The sequence below is a fragment of the Passer montanus genome, unplaced genomic scaffold, assembly GCF_014805655.1.
Source record: "Passer montanus isolate IOZ18808 unplaced genomic scaffold, ASM1480565v1 scaffold12, whole genome shotgun sequence".
NCBI lineage: Eukaryota > Metazoa > Chordata > Aves > Passeriformes > Passeridae > Passer > Passer montanus.
In genome coordinates, this window is record NW_024358722.1 from 4,999,225 (window position 1) to 5,018,149 (window position 18,925).

At 35.7% G+C, this 18,925-nt stretch overlaps 1 protein-coding gene across 5 annotated transcripts in view; it reads right to left on the reverse strand.

Annotated features, from left to right (window-relative positions):
• The window catches only part of KIF6 (kinesin family member 6), a 158,435-nt gene that overhangs the window by 55,831 nt on the left and 83,679 nt on the right, over window positions 1–18,925 (reverse strand). For all 5 annotated transcript variants that reach the window (XM_039697903.1, XM_039697904.1, XM_039697902.1 and 2 more), the window contains one exon: window positions 4,394–4,496. In XM_039697903.1, coding sequence (XP_039553837.1) covers window positions 4,394–4,496 — 103 coding nt within the window. The remainder of the gene's footprint in view (window positions 1–4,393; window positions 4,497–18,925) is intronic.

Genomic DNA, 18,925 nt, shown 5'->3' on the forward strand with positions numbered 1-18,925 from the left:
ATACCAATGCATGCTGTGTGGGCAACAGAAGCTGGAAGTCACCACACTGGTAGAAAACTATGATCTAGATGCCATTACTGAAACTTGGTAGGGCAAATCCCATAACTTCAGTTTGCCTACCAGTGGTTACAGATTGTCTGAAGAGACAAGTGGGGAGAAAGGGTGCTCTCTAAACCAAGAGGCAGACTGAGTGTGAAGAGGTGTCTCTGAACAATTGTTATTTGAGCAGGCTGATAGCTGATGGGTAGGAATCAGAGACTGAAGCAACAAAGGGGACTGAGTGGTTGGCATCTACTACAGGATGCCTGATTAAGGGGGAGCCTATTTATGAAGCCTTCATGCTCCAGCTGATGAAGACATTGTGCTTACTGGCTTTTATCCTCCTGGAAGACTTCAAACAAGTCAGCATTTGCTGAAAAAGTAGCATGGCAAGTAGTAGGCAATCAAAGAGACTCCTGGACTGCAAGGAGGATAACTTCTTAAGCAAGGTAATAGCCTTACCAGAGGGACATGATACTGGGCCTACTGGTCACAAAGTCATGAGCTAATTGAAGATATCGAGATTGGAGGCAGACTGGGCTGCTGTGGTCATGCATTGGTGGAGTTCACAGTTCAGAGGGATATGGTTCAGGGGAAGAGTAAAGTTAGGCTCCCAAGCTTTAGGAAAGCAAACTTCCAGCTCTTCAAGGAGTTAGTCAATAAGATCCCGTGGAAAACTGCCTTCAGGGACAAAAGTATAGAACAAAGCTAGTAGGTCTTTTAGAATGTTTTCCCATGAAATGCAAAAAGTCAAAACCCCAGGAGTAAGAAGTCAAGCAAGGAAGGCAAGAGACCAGCATGACTGAATTGGGATCTGCAAATCAATCTAAAGTGCAAGCAGAAAATGCACAGGCAGTAGAAGCACAGATGGATAACCTAGGAAGAGTTTAGTGATGCTGCCTGTGTAGGGATTGGGCCAGAATGGTTTAGAAAGGGCATTTTCTGATCTAGGAGTCCCACTATAAAATAACACACTTCAACTTGATCTCTGTCCAATTGGAAGCACGAAAGGCAAAGGTTATCATTAGAGATAAGAACAATTTACTGGAAACAGCAATGAAATAAGAAAATTAATAATAACAGCAACAATATTCATAACAAAAGCGTGCAAAAGAGAAAGTTTGGAGCTTGACCGAACCACAGCCATGGCACCCAAAGTGCTCCCTTCAGCTGGGACCAGTGATACCCCACCACTCTATCTGCTACACTTTCCCCAAGGGAAAAGGGATGCTCTTTTCTGAAGTGAGAGAGGGTTAGGGTTAGGTTATCCTTTTCTTCTGCCCCTGGCCATGACATAGCATGGTATTGAATAACAACAGGGTCTTGGTTACAGCTACGTGTCTCCAGGCCCCACCCCCTCATGGTTACTACAGAAAATTAACCCTGTCCTTAGCCAAAATGAGTTACACTCTCATCACCAGAGCTAGGAATAAAGCCCCTTTGCAGTAAGTGAGCCAACAAGTGAACTGCTTGACTCCCTACATTTACCACACATAGTTTGGCAATGTTTCCTTAGTGGCTCAACTCCAAGTTTCCCATAGCAGAGACTCAGATGTTTGAGTCCTTAAAATAATTTAATCATGATGCAACAGCAGGATAACAGCTTATGCTAGTGCCTCTGAGGAGGGACCCTGAACAAAGAAAACGCTGGATTTTTATACCCTCACAATCTAAAAGCATGAAAGTCTCTGCCCTTCATCCTGAGACATGGGTTCCTACTGTGTCTCTAAGTGTCTGTCCACCTGACTGGAACCACCAGGTCCCTGTGTGCTTTGTTATGTGAAGTGTCAGTGCCAGTTCAAGGCCTCTTGCCTCATGCTCCTGCCAACCAGAGCTTGAAGTGCAGCTGCACACCAAGCTACCAGCACTCAAAGTATTCAACACCACTGTGTCCAGTTCTGGAACACAGGAAAGACATAGACCTGTTGAAATGGGTCCAGAGCAGGGCCCTGAAAATCATTAGAGGGCTGGAACACCTCTCTTAGGAAGACAGACTGAGAGAGCTGGAATTATTCAGCCTGGAGAAGAGAAGGCTCCAGGATGACCTTACTACAGCATTTCAATATTTAAAGGGAGATTATAAGAAAGATGGGAACAAATGTTTTAGCAGGGGTTGTTGTGATAGGACAAGGTGTAGTGCTTTAGGGTAGATTTAGACTAGAACTAAAAGAGAAATCTTTTCCAATGAAAGTGCTAAAACACTGGTACAGATTGCCCAGAGAAGTGGTGGATGCCCCATCCCTGGAAACATTCAAAGTCAATCTTGACTTTGATCTGAGCAACCTGATCTAGTTGAAGATATCCCTGCTTATTGCAGCAGGGCTTGACTAGATGACTGGTAAAGATTTCTTCCAACTCAGCCTATTCTCTGACTCTATGATAATTAGCAAACCAAGAAAATCTACCCAAAATACCCAAAGGAAAAAATAAGACAGCTAAAAATAAGTAATTTGTGAACCAAACACTGTTTGTGGTATGACAGAAGTGGTTATGCAACTATAAACAAAATTATTAACAAGAGAAGCCTACATATAAAGGGAAGCTATGGTAACCTTTAAACATGTGGTGTCCACACTCCTCTTCCTGTGCAATTTGAACACTGGCTGGGTAACAGAGCTTTTGTGTAACTAGTAGTTGAGAGGCTGCATTCCAAATTACAGACTGGGTTTGATACAAATCCATTCTAATGAACTCAGTAAACTTGGAGTAAAGCATCTTTGCTAAAAATGACTGCAAATGGCAGGGGAAGCTGCCTGTTTCAAAGTATCAAAATCCACATTAGCGCTGATTTCAGCAATCAGCTGATGCCTATTAGAGAGGGGTTACACAAGGCATTAGTATGAATCTTTGTCCTTTAAGGAAAGCAAATCTGTCATAGAACTTAGTAGATTCTGCTAATCTCTACTATATGTTCTGAAACCAGAAGGAAATACTGCTTTGCTTCATAGTAATAACATACAGAAAAAATATGGAAGAATTGTGATTAGCTAGAGGAAGGGCAGAGCATGGCTCAGAATTGCACTACTCTCATTATCATGCTGTTAACTATTAAGTGTTTTATTGAATAGCAACACCAGAAATGACTGCAGTAGAATCATTTATGCAGTGATGAGGCAGTGCTGTGGCATGATCTGATAAACTGATCAGAAGAAAGGCATTGCTAGATATCCAGTTTACATTGATAAATGCTTACCTACATCTAATACCTTAGCAATTTACTTTCTTGTGGCTGAGGTATAAAAGTTAATCAGTTGAGAAGGTAAAAAGTTAATCAGTTGAGAAAAGTGATAAATAGCAAGAACTTGAGTAAGTCACAAAGATGTGGAGATAATTTCTTGCCTCAATTTTACTGAAATAAATGAGCATAAGACTTGATGTGCCTGAAAAAAATGTCTTCCATGCCTGTGAAGCAGAAAATTGTGTTAAACAGAAGAAAGAAGAAGAAACCTGGAGAAGGAGAAAACCTCAGGACAAAAAAACTCCACAAAACACAAACCAAACCACAACATCCCACAATCAAACAAACACCTTCCTGAACCAAACAGAAGAAAACAAACAAAATACCCCCAAGCAACTCTTAGGGGAAATGTTAGTTACAAATATAGATTGAGAAATTTGCTTTTGGCATCTGCAATCTCAAAGTTGTGCATTTCTTTTGCAGTACTAGGAAGGTCAACACTTGAAAAGCTGATAGTGAAGCAGTACTGTTATCCAACCAACACAGACGAGTGATAGTCGTTTAATTTGTGAGGTTTAAAATTTGTATGAAAATCCATGTTTTCAATTTTTTGCCTTTATCTCTATTTTCACCAGACATATGAAGTGTTTTGCCAACATTAAAAACAAATGTGGAGGACGAAAGTATTATATCTGTTTGTGAATGCAAAACTGGCAGAAAGAAGATAAAATCCCTTGGCAAACAGGTTAGGGACACCAGACATGCATATGTTAAACATCCAGCTTACTATCCGATTCAGTGCTGAAGTCAGTAAAGCATTTTTGTACAATGGAAATTGCAGTAATTGATTCAGTCCCACAGATTTTACTTCCCCTAGATAATTCTTGATCCTGAATGTCATTGCCACGTTGCTTCAACATGGCTGTGAAGATGAAGAAAACCAGTGGAAATATGCACTAAGATTCCTCATGCTATTTTAATTTCTATCCAGATTTCTCTTCTATCACCACTCAGTGCCTTCTGAACATGGAATGTCTTAAGTAACAAAAGGTGATGGGCATGTAACGAGTCCTCAACAGAAGCCTGGGATGTCTGAGTAAAGTTATGTGTTCCTCCCCAGACTGTAATGAACTCTCAGATATCTTCCCCCCAGCTGTATTTTCCTATGACACCCACCTCTGCTTCAGAAGCTGTTTGTTGTCCTCAATGGTTATACTATCAGCATGGTCCTGCTTGAAAACTTCAAAAGCTTCCTGATATCCAAGTGACATCTTTCCTCCTGCACCAAGGCAAAAAAAAGGAGAACTTCTTCAGAGTCATCAAAAGATAGAGATTTTACACTTATTTAAATGCTTTTTAGATAAATGCAGCAAGTCAGCCCAAGGGTCTTAAAGCAAAGAGAAGACTAAGTTTGGTTTTCCACTGATTGGAAAGCATTTTTGACAAAAGATTTATATTCTTTGAAAAATTACTTAGATTTCACATCACTTATCTAAAGTCTCAATGCTTGAGGTATGTAATTCCTCAAGATAATTTTAAATGTCCTTAAGTAAAACTGAACTTTGAAAATTTAAAATATGAGAAATATTCTTAAGTGCGAGCCAGGGGTATTTTCACAACAGCACAATGGAGTGTGCCTCTGTATTTCTTCCATCTGTTTCACATTGGGCTCTAAGTATACCTCAAATATTTCCAATATTCTTGCAGGAAAAAAAATCAGGCTTCTATAATAATGCAATAACAAATACTTTTCCATACCCTTTTAGGTAAAGCAAGAATTTGACATGCACAACTTGTTGGTACCTTTTTACAACATGGTGCTTGTTTCCTTTTGTGCACCAGAATGCCAAGACTTATTTGGCCTTCAAATCTTTTAAAATCACTATAGAAAAATATTACAGTCTGTATTATTTTCAGTTCTTACTGCTGGATGATCTATATATCAAAGTAAGATACATTGTATCTGTATTATTATTAACAAAAACATTCAAAGGCTAAAGGAGAATGAGAGCTTATGCCAGCCTCTGTGTTATCAGCAGTACATCAATAAATAAGCAAGAAGAAAGGATGAGACTTGCACTTAAATAAATTACAGGAATGAAGACAGTTCACGAGCAGAAAGGAGGAGGACTCTAACACTCAAACTTTGTGAAGAATGCAAAATAGCTCCACTTTTAATTTAACCTCCAGACTGCAACTTAAACCTCAAAAATTATACTCCTTAAATTGGAATTTGATTATCTTTTTATTGTCCCCCTCTTGAGTCTTTCTTTTGTCCTATCCACAAGTCTGCCTTCCTGCCTCCAAGCTATCAAGACCCCCAAATCCATTTTGAACAAGAGCTATAATATTCCCTAGGATTTCTGTACTGTAAGAGTTTTCTCTACGTTTTATGCCAATGGAACAGCGTTACCAGTAACATATGCACATATAACAGTTCTTTTCCAGGCTACCTGATTTGTAATTTTGGTGTAAGGTTTTTCTCCTTCTCCAGGTTTCTCCAGTTTCTTCTGCTTTCTTTAACACAATTTTCTCATTTCATATGCATGAAATACATTGTTTTCAGGGTCAGCATCACCAAGTCTTATACTCATTTACATCAGTGAAGCTGAGGCAAGAAATAGGCAAAACATGCCTAAACAGGCTGAGATGTGCAATAGTGGGATGTTACCCCTTACTGGTCCATAAGCTCCATTTTGAAATCATTCTAAACATATTCTGGTGTACCTCATCCTACGTATATCAGAATAAGTTCCCATTGACTACAGCAAGATTTCTGTGATGTCAGATACTGTTTACAGTTCAAGAAACTCAGGGTCTCAGGGTTCAATGATGAATAAAAGTGTAAAAAGATTTCTTTAAAATACAGGGAAAATGTCACCCCTTTTCAGTCAAAAGAATCAGGACATCTGTTACTAATTCAAAAATTTTGAGTTGAAAATAGAACCACTGGGAATGTCTGAATGGCAAAGCATGCAGAAATGCTCCACCCTTTCTGTATATGAAAATCAAAGAAAGATACAGTGCACTATTTACTGTTGTGTGATCAAAAACAGCAAGAGAATTCAGGAAAAGATATTTTTTTCTGTGGTGATGACCTGAGAGTGTAATGTTTCATGCTTGTCTTGTAGAAAAACAAGCAGCTTTGTGAGCAGAATTTTATAGTACATTTGTCCCATCTCTAGCACTAAATTTATCATTCAGCCTGAATTGACCCCCTAGAATTGCTTTTGTTGCAGAAAAACTTGTATTAAGTGCAGAAAACCTGCAAAAAAATTAATGATCAAGCCTAAGATAAACAATAACTTGCCCTTACTCATACATAACACTGCAATGTAAAATATTTAACTCTTTTGGCACGTGCTGCCTTTGAGAGTACAAATAAAAACAGTAAAGTAAGTTCGGAAAACAAAACTATTACAGTGATTACTACTATTGCCTGGCAGAAATGCAACAACCAACATTAAAGGTAACCTGATAATAATTTTCCAGCACTAGCTTGAAAAGGCATCAGATTTGTACAGCCAAACAAAGCACATAGAAATAGATCCGCAGAACACTTTGGAAGGGGAAATTTTCTGGTTTATGCTGTTCATTTTAAGAAAATACCGAAACATATGATGTAGTAAACAAACCCATTCTGAAAATAGCATAAAAGAAATGAAACTTAGAAAGGACCATTGACACTGTATTTTAGTATAATATGAGCATACATATCAGCTACAGAATGACGTTGCAGCCTATGGGTAATGGCAGCGACATTTATGGAGAAAATAAGGGAAGACGACAATGTTAATAATAGTAAAAGACTGTAAGAGACGTTGATAGCTTGATGGAGTAGCTGTCTTTTCATTCTGCTCAGTAGTGAAGCTTAATTCTTTTCCATGGTTGATGTGGTATCTTCAATTTTGATGTTGACATTTCCTTAAATAATCTGTAATTTCATAAAATAGCCTCACCTTCTTTCAAATGACCTCTGAGTGCCATGGTGTATTAACATTATCGGGATGCTGTTTCTCCTGGGCTTAATTCTGACAAATAAGCTTTATGTTATTTTAAACCAAGGTGTTATTAGATTTGTTTTTCTCTAGCTTTGAAATTGGAATCTATGTACAGCAATGGCTACATTATATAAACAAAAACAGAATTAAGAGAAGAAACCAATGATAAGGACAACGTTTTGGCAAGACAGTGGAATAGTTCAGCTAAAACTTGTAGAGAAAACAATTTATTTCACTCAAAGAGCCAAAAATTTCCTCCTCTCCTTCTTAATTACCATGGCATAACGTTACAAAATAAATATTTGAAAATTCTTATCTAAGGAAGAACTATCATATCCTGCAGGATGAGAACCAGGAAACACATGTCATTAAGTCATTACAATGTGACCTGGAATAGTCATTACCATAAAAATAATTCAGATCATTGGAAAAAGCATAAAATTTTCTTTCAATCACATTCATGAAACCCCAGTTGACAGGATTGCATAAGAAAAGAGATAAAGTTTGTATCAACCTACTTTTAATGATACCTTTCCTGTTAGATTGTGTAACTTGGCTTGAATACTAAAACACAAATATGCCCAACTCACACAATGAGAAATTTGCAGCAAACCCATCATCATTTATAGCAAATTCACATAGCTGAAATTTTTGGTAAAATTCACTTTCAATCCACATAATGAATTTGCGTGTTTAGGAATGTTCTCATTGAAGATTTGATTTCTCTCTGTTCTCTGACCCAGTGAACTCTCTCAGCTTTCATATTAAGCAAAGAAAAAAAAAAAGGTTCAATAAGTTTCTCTGCTGAAATGTGCAAATTACAGCTGTCCCACTGAGCTTGGGTAAGTCAGCAGGGTGGCAGTGATGTTTCCCAAACTCTGAACTAGGCCAATAAGATCTGACATGACCAAGAAATAAAAAGGTTGCTGTAGTATTGATAATGGGCTAAACTCTCAAAACCAGTAATTATTCAAAATACAGTGAGCAAAAACATAATAAGGCTTTTGGATGCTGCTGATTACTTTTTAAGGTAAGAAAAGACAAAAGTGATTTAAAGACTCAGTTGTATGCCTATAGGAGGTAAAAGCCTGCATGTCAGTCAAGACCCTGGCAGATACTCTGCATGCTATTCTATCACCCACTAATTTAGAGATTTTAAGCATTTATTCTATGCTGGTACATACACAAGTGTTATTTACAGCCATCCAAAATATCAAATGTTAATTTTAAAGAGACTTTAATTTTAAAGGGACATGTAGGGTAGGTGTGTGGCACCCAGGTGTGGTGCTGGGTCTTCAACTGCCAACAAAGAAATTATTTATCTGAATGCCATTTTTAAATTAAATAGTACAGACTAGAATTATTCAAAGACTACGCTGAGTAGGTAGAAGCGTGCAAGGGGATAAACATAGACCTTATTTTGTTTTTAAAATTTATCAAACACAGTTGTCTATTTACATGACCATACTGATTTTAGATGTATCTAACACCCACAGATCCCATTGCAGCATGTATTAGTGATCAAAATTTATAAATATTGGACATTTTAAAGTACTTATTTTAGTGGTTTTTTCTTTTCTTTTTTTTTTTCCCCATACAAATTTCAAGACTGCTCAATCTGGAAAAGGCATTTCCAGTCTTAAGTCTGGCAAACTTCTGTTTTTTGGTTTGTTTGTTGTAAAAGGGCTACTCCTCAGAGCAAGAAGATTTTCATAAAGTTTAATGCATGAAACCTACAGGAAAAATTTACATTGCTCTTCAATTAGGTCTGGGAAATTCTGTCAAACAATAGCATGAAATTGACATCATCTCTGTCTCAAAGCAGAACCACAGTGTCTCCTCACACCACCCTGTCACCAGATTTTGGTCCTGGTATGAGAGCTCTGAGGAGGTTTTTCAGCAACCCTCATGCCAGAGGCTGCTGGTTTAACCCACAAAAAAATTGGAAACAACTCTCCAGTAGAGAAGTATTAAGACTGCAAGTTGATCTGTTCTGAGGGAGGAACATTAAGACTGTTGACAAAAGCAAACTCTTGGGAATAACTGTTCAGACAATGTATTCTGATGAGAAAGGCATCTGTCCACCTATCTGCCCATGTATCTGTTTTGCAGAAACTTCATTTTCAGAGTAAAAGACTTGGTCATTCCATTTTCTTTCAATTTTTACTAAGTGGTCTGTTAGATAAGAGTTGTCAACCCTTCCACTGAAATCAATAGAAGCAAAGAGTCCTCTTGGCTCAAGGAAAACTCTCATTCAAGTGAGGGTAGTCAGAAGAATTTCAGATACCAACTAGAGTGAATTTTGAGTCTTCATGCTTATGAGGACTGTCAGACTGTTTGGGCTATTATGTATTTCCACATATTATCACATGGGAACAAAGGAACTGCAAAAACTTTCAAAGGAAATGAAAACCAAATTATTTGTTAAGTCTTTGCTATAGAACTAAGGCATTAGAGGTCATGTGAGCATAATTCATTACATCTTTACTAGGATCCATCAAGATGTCATAGCCATCTGTTCAGAATTGAAAAAGATGTAACGTAGTCGAGCTTGCAATAATGAGACAATAAAGAATAAATACATACAAATAGGCAAGTAAATGGCAAAAAGATACACAACAAATGCTTCCCCACTGCAATGCTCAGCTAAATTTCTCATGAAATGAGTGTGCATTACATATGGCTATCTTCACTAAACTACAATTCAAAAATGGGAAAGACATAAAACAAGGTTGCTCACAGAACTCCTGCAGTGTTAAACAGTTTCTGGGGAAGTTAAAAGCCTTGAAGGAAAACCAGAATATTCAGATACAATGAACTAAATAAAACACGGGCGTAAATTAATTTCTCTGGCTCTGGAGTTTCTTTGTTTATTTACAGGGGAGGAAGAGGGTAAAATGAACAATTTGTTGAAACCCTGAAAATGATGAACAAAGAACAATCTTATACAGGAGCATGTTGGACACAAATAAAAGACAAACACTATTTTTAATGCAATTAATATAACTAAAAATGGGATTATTTTAAGATAATTAAAATAAAACAGAAAAACTGTAGATATTACATATAATGTCATCTCTGTAAAAGTCAATTTTTTTAAAGTTCAACTGAAATGCTTCCAAAGAACGCAGCAAGTAACTACCTACAAGAATCTCATAAGGAGTAGACTACTACATTACTTAATATTCCTCTTCAGGACTGGTAAGGAAAATATTGAAATGTATTTCAAAACCAAGGGTTAAATGAAGTATAAAGTATGAAGTTAATTTTAAAGAAGATGAAATTTACTATTTTAAGATTGTCTAAGACCACAGAACAACAACAAAACTCTAAATGGGACATGATAGCTGAATTTAATCATGTTGAATTTCTTCAGTTTCATTATTTTATCAAATCTCAAGTGACAGTGCAGGTATGTTTTTAACACCTCTACTTTTGCAACAAAAGCCACATGAACTTTAATGTCTAATGAAAGTCAGAAATGTGGTTTTAGGCTCTTTACTGAAATATGGGAAGTCTGACATCAGGTTGAATCTTAGAGTGATATCTATGTGTAAAGATTGAAACTATTGACATATAGCTCCCTCATTTTCCTCTTCTGGAAAATTAGTGTGCCAGTTTGTTGCAAAGCACAATTGAGAGAATTGCAGGAAATAAAGAAACTGTTAATAGCAACTAAATATGATCATGATCTCCACCTGGTAGAGCACATATTTTCCTAGATGTCAGACTCAGTCAACAGGATCATTTTGGTCTAATTATGTTTTTTGTTGCTTACAGATTTCTCAGATACAATTTGTTATATTTCTCAGATATAAGTTTTAGTATAATTTCTCTGATTACATGGCATGGAATCAAGATGCTGTGGAATATCTGCACTAGCACTGATGTTTTACAGCATGCTTAGTTATGTTAGTATATTCTCTTTAAAAAGCCAGTGGGCACCACTGTTATCAATGCCAAAGTTGGAGCACAGAAACGAGAAAGGAGTTAAAGGCTATTTGGCAGAACCAAAATGTTTACAGATCTCAACAGTGGAGAATAAAATATTATTGGAGAAATATTTTGCATTTGATGTATGACTCCCTGTATGCTTCAAAAGAAAAAAACTCATCTGCTATTTGCAATCATTTACTTCTTTAAAGCTGCCTGTGAGATCATATTGGATTGTATAATACACACACACATTGAAAGTCCTTAATTAGTAGGTACAAAGGGAAAGCATGAAATGAAGCATGGTAGGCTTGGCAGAGTCTCAGTGGGTGGATACATAGGAAAATATGAAGTCAAACCCACAAGAACTTTAGGAGACCCACCCAATGGTGCTGCCACTTTTAAATAAATAGATTCATTTCTGCATATGACAGAATCACACATTTCAGATAACTTCTCACAAAATAGGATATATATGCCATACTGCATTGTGCAGTTTACATCAAACACCAGATATTACAAAGAAACAGTGTTATTTCCCTTGTTTTTAGGAATCTAAATCTATTCCCTTCAATGGATGATGCAGTTGTAAAAGTTTTACTAAATACAAGAAATGGCCTATATTTATGCACTTGTGTCAACTCAAAAAAAAATCAAATTTAGACCACTGAACTTAAGATGAGGATTTCAATTAAGATTGAGTAATAGCAAATTAAATTAGTTTTTACATGCTTCATGTACTTGACATGCTGTAGCAGCAACATTTGCCACTTCTGTTTTAGACCTGAAAAAAGGCTCAGAAACTTTTCTGCCTTTTTCAACCAGACCAACATATTTATAAAGAAATAGAATAGTCTCAACATTTGCTCAGTTTACATGTTTTATGCTGTTTTGAGTGATAGAGATGGTATGTAAATTTTCCTTTTCAATCAATTTTAGAAGAATTACTCTGAGGGGTGGATAAGAATATTTTAAGAGCTCTACAAAATGACAACCTACATCAGTGGAGTCATGACAGCTTGGACCAAATCTAAGTGAAGATTTTTGTTAGGGACATCTGTAGACATCTGCATCTATTTTTGGTGTCTGGAAAATAATTTCTACCACCAGGCTTGCCAGTAACACCATAAACCACAAAAGAGGCATATTTCATTTTCAGAACACTTTAGGAGAGGGAAAAGAACTTGTTATAAACATCAATCTGGTTTTGGAAACTTACTGTACTTTTAATTTCATATTACATTTTAGCTTTTTCTTTATTAAGACACTGAGGTTTTCTGAAGTAGAAGCTTCTATATACTACATCTTAGGTAGAAAAGAAAAAAAAAGCCTCTCTAGTGGGTACACCATTAAATAGTACCATCTTGGGGCTATCTTTTTCTTTCAATATTTCATGCTATAAACTACAGGAGTGAAGGGCCACTTAATGAGAAATTAATATTTTTTTTTCTCTCCCAGCAAGAACACCAGCACTGAATGGAATATGCTGAGGTAGAGAGCTCAGAGAAGAAAACATAAGATAAACTTCCTGGTAAGCTATTTATTTTTGCCAGGCAGCAATCTAAATTAACTAATTAAAAAATTTGCTGTCTGTTATATTCAAGATGGACAACTTTATCACTTCCATCACTTGGATCTTTTGGAAGCTGAACATCACCAATTAAGAAATGAATAAAATTGATCTGCAAAAAAATGAAATTTAATTACTGCCCTGTTGAAGCTTTATTGGTGTTCATCTCTGAGAATGAACATAGAAGCCTGTTATGTACCAATGTCCAGACTTAAAAAAACAATAACATGACAATATAACATTAGGCATGCTATTCCTCATTAATGACCACAATAAATTTCAAGCGCTCACCTATTGAAGAAGCATTTTATCCCTCTCTGAGGGAATCCTGTAACTGCTACATTACAGACTGCATCAATGCATATTAACTGTACTTTAAGTATATACACAGAATAGAGCCGTCAGTAGTTTCAAATAATCCTACAATTGAAGTCTTCTGTGCACATGACAAGCTCCAGAAGTCCATCAGAGTTAAAATGGGAGTCCTGTGCCCATAAATCAGCACATATTTAGAGAACACTTGTGTAACTTGCATGTTCCTAAACACCTACCCTGAAAAAAGTTGTTGAATTTGGTTTGGAATTAAGGATATTGTGCCTCTTGTGTTACACAAAAGGTGCATTTTAGTAACACAAAGTAAAGATTAGTCAATGTAGAAAGGGAGCAGTTATTGCCAGTCCAGCCACATTCATCTATTCAATTTTTTATCTATAGTGGTTTTGAAATAGCAGACAAAACAGAACAGGAGGAGATAGCAATGGGGCCTGAAAAATCAAACTGGCTAATTTTTCTCCTGAACTTTTACTTTTGCTTTTCAGATTTTATCATACTGTTTTTTACAAAACTCTCATCTATCTTTAGGTAAAACTTCTAATTATTTTAGACTTTTCTCAGATGTTAAAGGATTTTTACTGCCTTTAAAAAGTCTTTTGACAGCATTTGATTTTGGATGGGAAAAAGAAAAATCTATCTTGAATGATTGAATTGTAAAGGAAACATCAAATCTTTGTAGACGGTAGAAAAAAGAAAAATGAGTGTCATATACATTCTTTTTTAAAACCAGTTTTGCAAAGCCCATGAAATAAGTGTACTTGCTTTGTGAATTAGTGATAACACAGTCTAGAAGGCTGAGCAGATTTAAGTAAAGCTGTAATTTGCATTTTTAATAAAACATTTTGTGCAGAGGCATTCATCAAAACAATTTATTAAAACTGCAAATTATAGTTCAGTTAGCTTTACTAAAATCCTACTACTCACTAAAAATGGGATAAAGTAAAACAAATAGCTGAGAGTTTAAATCCATTTTTTCCTGACAATTATGACAAATAGCATGCACATTACATTTTTATGAACAAAATTATGCAACACATCAGTAGTATTCCCTTTTAATATTGTAAGAATAAAACCTTCAGATTCCATGAGCAGGAATATAAATATTAACTTGAATATTCCTAATATATAATACTAAATTTACTGAAGTTCACATGGGTTTGAGTTAAAGTCATTAGCAGTCATTTGCAAAAAGAGAAATCTACGGAAGTATTGATAAATTAATCAAAATGGAAAAGTAGTAGCTGTCCTTGTTACAAAAATATAGATGAACAGCTGGTCAAATTTTTAGGATATCAAATTGCATCTATAGCAAGACATTTTGAAATGCAACTGAAAACTGTTAAAAGGAAAGTTTCATTTCCACCTCTAATATATTAATTCTGTATTGAAAAGTAAAAGAATGAGGCAGCTTCCATTTGTTTTTATAAAAAATATTTTGTCTGCCAAGACTGAAACCATTGGCTGTTTCCAGTGCCACTGGATATTCATGTTGATTCCATGTGAGCTGTACAAGTAAGTATGTAGAATCACAGAATCAACTAAGTTGGAAAAGAGATCACCTTTGAGATCACCAAATCCAATCTGTGACCTAATGTTTCCTTATCACCTTATGTAAGTATGCAGACTCACAGAATCAACTAGGTTGGAAAAGAGATCACCAAATCCAATCTGTGACCTAATGTTTCCTTATCACCTTATACATACTGATGTTATCCCGTCTAACTGCTCCTTTCTTGTACTGGGCTACACAAAGAAATATATGTAAAGAAATGGCTTAAAGACAACAAGGAGAACTTCGATACATATACAGGTGACAAAAGGAAGGTCAGGGAAAACGTGGGTCCCCTGCTGAATGAGGTGGGCGACCTGGTTACTAAGGACATGGAAAAGGCAGTGCTTCTGAATGTCTTCTTCACTTCAGCCGTTACTAGCACCACCCACCTTCTGTTATCCCAGAGACCAGAGACCAGAAGGAAACTCTGTAGGAAGGCAGAGACAAACTCCATTTGAATGTTTCTTTTGCTATTCTTCTAATACAGCCCAAGCTTAAGAAATTCTAAGATAAATCTATGATTTTCTTTACTTAGTAACTTACAGACAACTTTGAAAAATTTCATTTTAATAAAAATGCATTTATATTTTTATATCTACTAATATATCAACCATTGCAGAGAAAAATTAATGTATACTGAATAGAAATACTGCTTTTATCAACAAACATATAACTGACAACAAACTCAGCTTGACAGCTAGGCCCTTGTGAGCTGACCTTTTTTTCTGGTTATAAATTAATGAGGCATTAATTATTGTAACTGAATATCTGCTTTCATGCTTCTAAGTTCCTAATGTGACAACAGAGTTCCTATCTCTGATGCATCCACTGATATCCCTCTTCAGTTACTTTAGGTATGACAGTACTTCTGCTCCGGCAATATCACTCAAAGGAGGTTAAAAATTGTCATTGTAAAACCACAGAGCAACTGCAGAAGGTTAAGTATGTGGATGCATTTTTTTTTCTTAGAGGGGATATATAGTTAAGTGAATATTCAAAATGTGTAACTTGCTATTTCAGTGCAGCTCAAAAGAAACATGAGCTAAAGGCACAGTTGAATGAAGGAAGATGGAAGGAAGTTGGGCTAAAGTGTTATCAGGGTCAGTAAAACTTTGTATTGCACTACCCAATCCTATGTATCAGCTAAAATCTTCTAAAACTTTGCATGTGGTAAATCTGGGACTTCTTATGTATGACAAAATGATAAAAGCAATAACCTTACTTCTTATTCAAGACTAAAAGTAGTAAGTGGTAATATGTGGATCTAGTTTAGATGGCCTGAAGGAATAAAAAATGCTTGAGAAATTTCATTAATACTACAGAAATATTTCTGGAATTCAAACAAATATTCCTGTTTATTCCTCTTGGCACAGGCACTCCTCATAGAAGACTGAGAAACATTTGAAAAAACCTAACCCATAGGATTCTAATAACCCATCTGACCTAGAAGCAATGCTTAAAATCTCTATATTTTAAATTGAAAGTGTAATTAAACCCAGGAATGTCAAGTTTTCCATCTAGTACTTTCATTATCACCTGAAATACAATCCTTAACATCCACCATTGTTGTGAAAATAGCCACTCAAATATATAACTGTCTCTAGGTTTTGAATTAATAAGACTGAATATGAGAGTTCCCCACTGCCGTTGTTCTGCAATGTTCAAATGGCTAAAAAAGGATTATTCTTTACTACATTGTATGTCTAGCCCTTTGCAGCCAGATTGCAAAGTCTCTTCCTTTCAATCCAGGGCTTCACCTGGACCTTTTCCTCTTTGCACATTCATCTTTGGAGCACGGTACATGCATTCTAGGATGATGAATGAAGAACCTTTTATGTCTAACTACAGTACTGCTCCCAGAACCAAGAAGGAATATAAAGGGGAATGGAGGAGGAACACATTCATTAAAATGTCTCCCCCTGACAGTCTCAGGCTTGTTACAGTAAGGGGGATCACACTGGCCATGAACAATAGTTATACTATTGCTGCTGTAAAAAATTGGAGTGAGATTTTTTTTTGTTAAATATATCTTAATGCATTTTAATGAAGAACTACTACTTAATGAAAAGAAACCTCTGTTTTGAGCTTAGAGTCATAAAACTATGAGAACTTTAAAATTACTGGACAACTAATTCCTACTCTCCCACACCCTCAAGTTAAAATCCCACCATATTGGGATCAAGAAGGGATTAAGATACCTCCTTTGAGAGCAGGTCTGCTGCAGAGAATGAATTTATATCATAACAAAGACAGAATTAATAGCCAGAGACAGCTAAGGCCTCATAATTGCCTCAAAGTTGACCAAAAGGTCTGTGCTATTCATGTTATTTTTATCTTCAGAGTAAACACTAGAAATAACCAGGTCAGGGTTTACAAATATAGTTTTGAAACAGGAGCATACATATTAACTCCAAATTCAATCCTTGAAACCTCATAATGCTAAAGTTAATTCAAATTTTGGATGGAGTTTCTATCTTAAATTGTCCCTTAAGGCAGGAACTGCCTTTTGCCCTTTACTTGTGGGTTAGTGTGGCCTATCCCATTAAAAGTAAGTCCTGCTTCCATAACAACAAATAACCATATTCAGCAAAATAATCATTCATTGTCTTCATGCACAACATCCATGCCCCATGATATAAAAGTCAGATGTGATACTGAAATGTGGTAAAATAAACCTACAATTTGGCCAGATCTACTTGCTTATAATGAGTTACAAAATATTTGTCTTTTAGAAATCTATTAATGCATCTTAAGCGATTTCTTGACCATTTTTAATCTTTTTGTCTTATTGGTGGGTGCCTATTCATAGAAATATATACATTCCATGAGCCTTTGAAAAATTATAGTGATTCCATGAGCCTTTGAAAAATTATAGTGATTCCAAATTCCTTACTATTAGATGTATATTTGCACTACATGATTACACATTTATTTCCATCCTCAACAGTGATAATGGAAAGCAAATTAATTTAGAAGCTAGATTCCTGATCCTGCAAACAAACAGGTGCAGATATTTTCCCCCAAGTATGTCCATGATAATTGAAGAGACAACCAATATATGTACACAACAAGCATATGGATAAGCAGAAAGATATAACACCTTTCTTGCTCCTGAGAGTAAACAAGTTAAACTCTCCCTCTAAAATTAGAAGGACATCTTCATTATTCAAAATAAACATTATTTTTCTTTTATACAACATGCATACAATTGCACAATAGCATAAAATGCATTTGACATAACCTAAATATGTTTTCTTCAGAGAACTGCTTCCACTAATTTATCAGCTTTATTTTTTCTGCCTATAGACTCCACAGTAAATAAAAAAGGAAAACTTTGTTATGATGCCTAACATGTCTATTTTATTAAAATTGAGAATAATCATAATTAAAAATAAAATAATCTGGGTTCTTCAGGATTATAATTATTGACTTTTATTTCTGTGATTCAAAAAACTCTCATTTTAATCAAAAGTGATGACATTCTTGTACCAGAGATATTAAAGGAAAAATTGATTGCTCATAGAGGCAAGATCGCCTTGTTGTCTCTCTGGCTCATGATACCACAGAGTTTTTCTGGTGAAAATTCAATGGTCTCGGAAGCTATTTGAGGGAACTTCTCTTACCAAAAAACCAAAACTAAATGAAAAACCCAATAATGTAATATAAAGTATTTGAATCAAATTCCATTTCATATTGGCACAATTCCCACTGCAAGAAGAAACTTCTTTCAATTCCTTTTTAACCAAAATTTGTAACCAACTGAACTATATAATTAACTTGCAACAAAGGATCAAAAGACAATTTTTGAACCAATAACCTCTGTAGCTCTAAATCTGCTTATGTCAGGACATAGAATTAAAAGCAGCTTTTCCCCTTGAAAATCTGTTGAAATAAGTGACTATCACTAGAAAAATAGCATAATTCTTCCTGAAAGCCAAGTACACTTTGTTTATTTGATGGCTTTAAACCGTTTGTTTTCCTGAAGATCAAAAGGGGACGATAAATTTTGGACATTCCTTGTCATTCAACCTTACTACAATATTAAATGTGCTGTATCAGAGCCATGAGCTCTTGTATCAGGCTTTAGTTAATTAAATAAACCTGCTGAAAATCCAAAGGATATATTCCCGGAACTTCTTTTCTTCTAGTATTCCCTAATGCAAAGTTGTTTTAACAGTTCTGATACAAAGCTACGACATTCTTCTGTTTCTAACCACTGGCCGTTATTCAAACTGATGTCACTCTCTCTGTACACTTAAAGATTAAAGGAAATTTCTGAAATATTTAGAATTATTTCTCCCCAGAATTATAGCTGGATG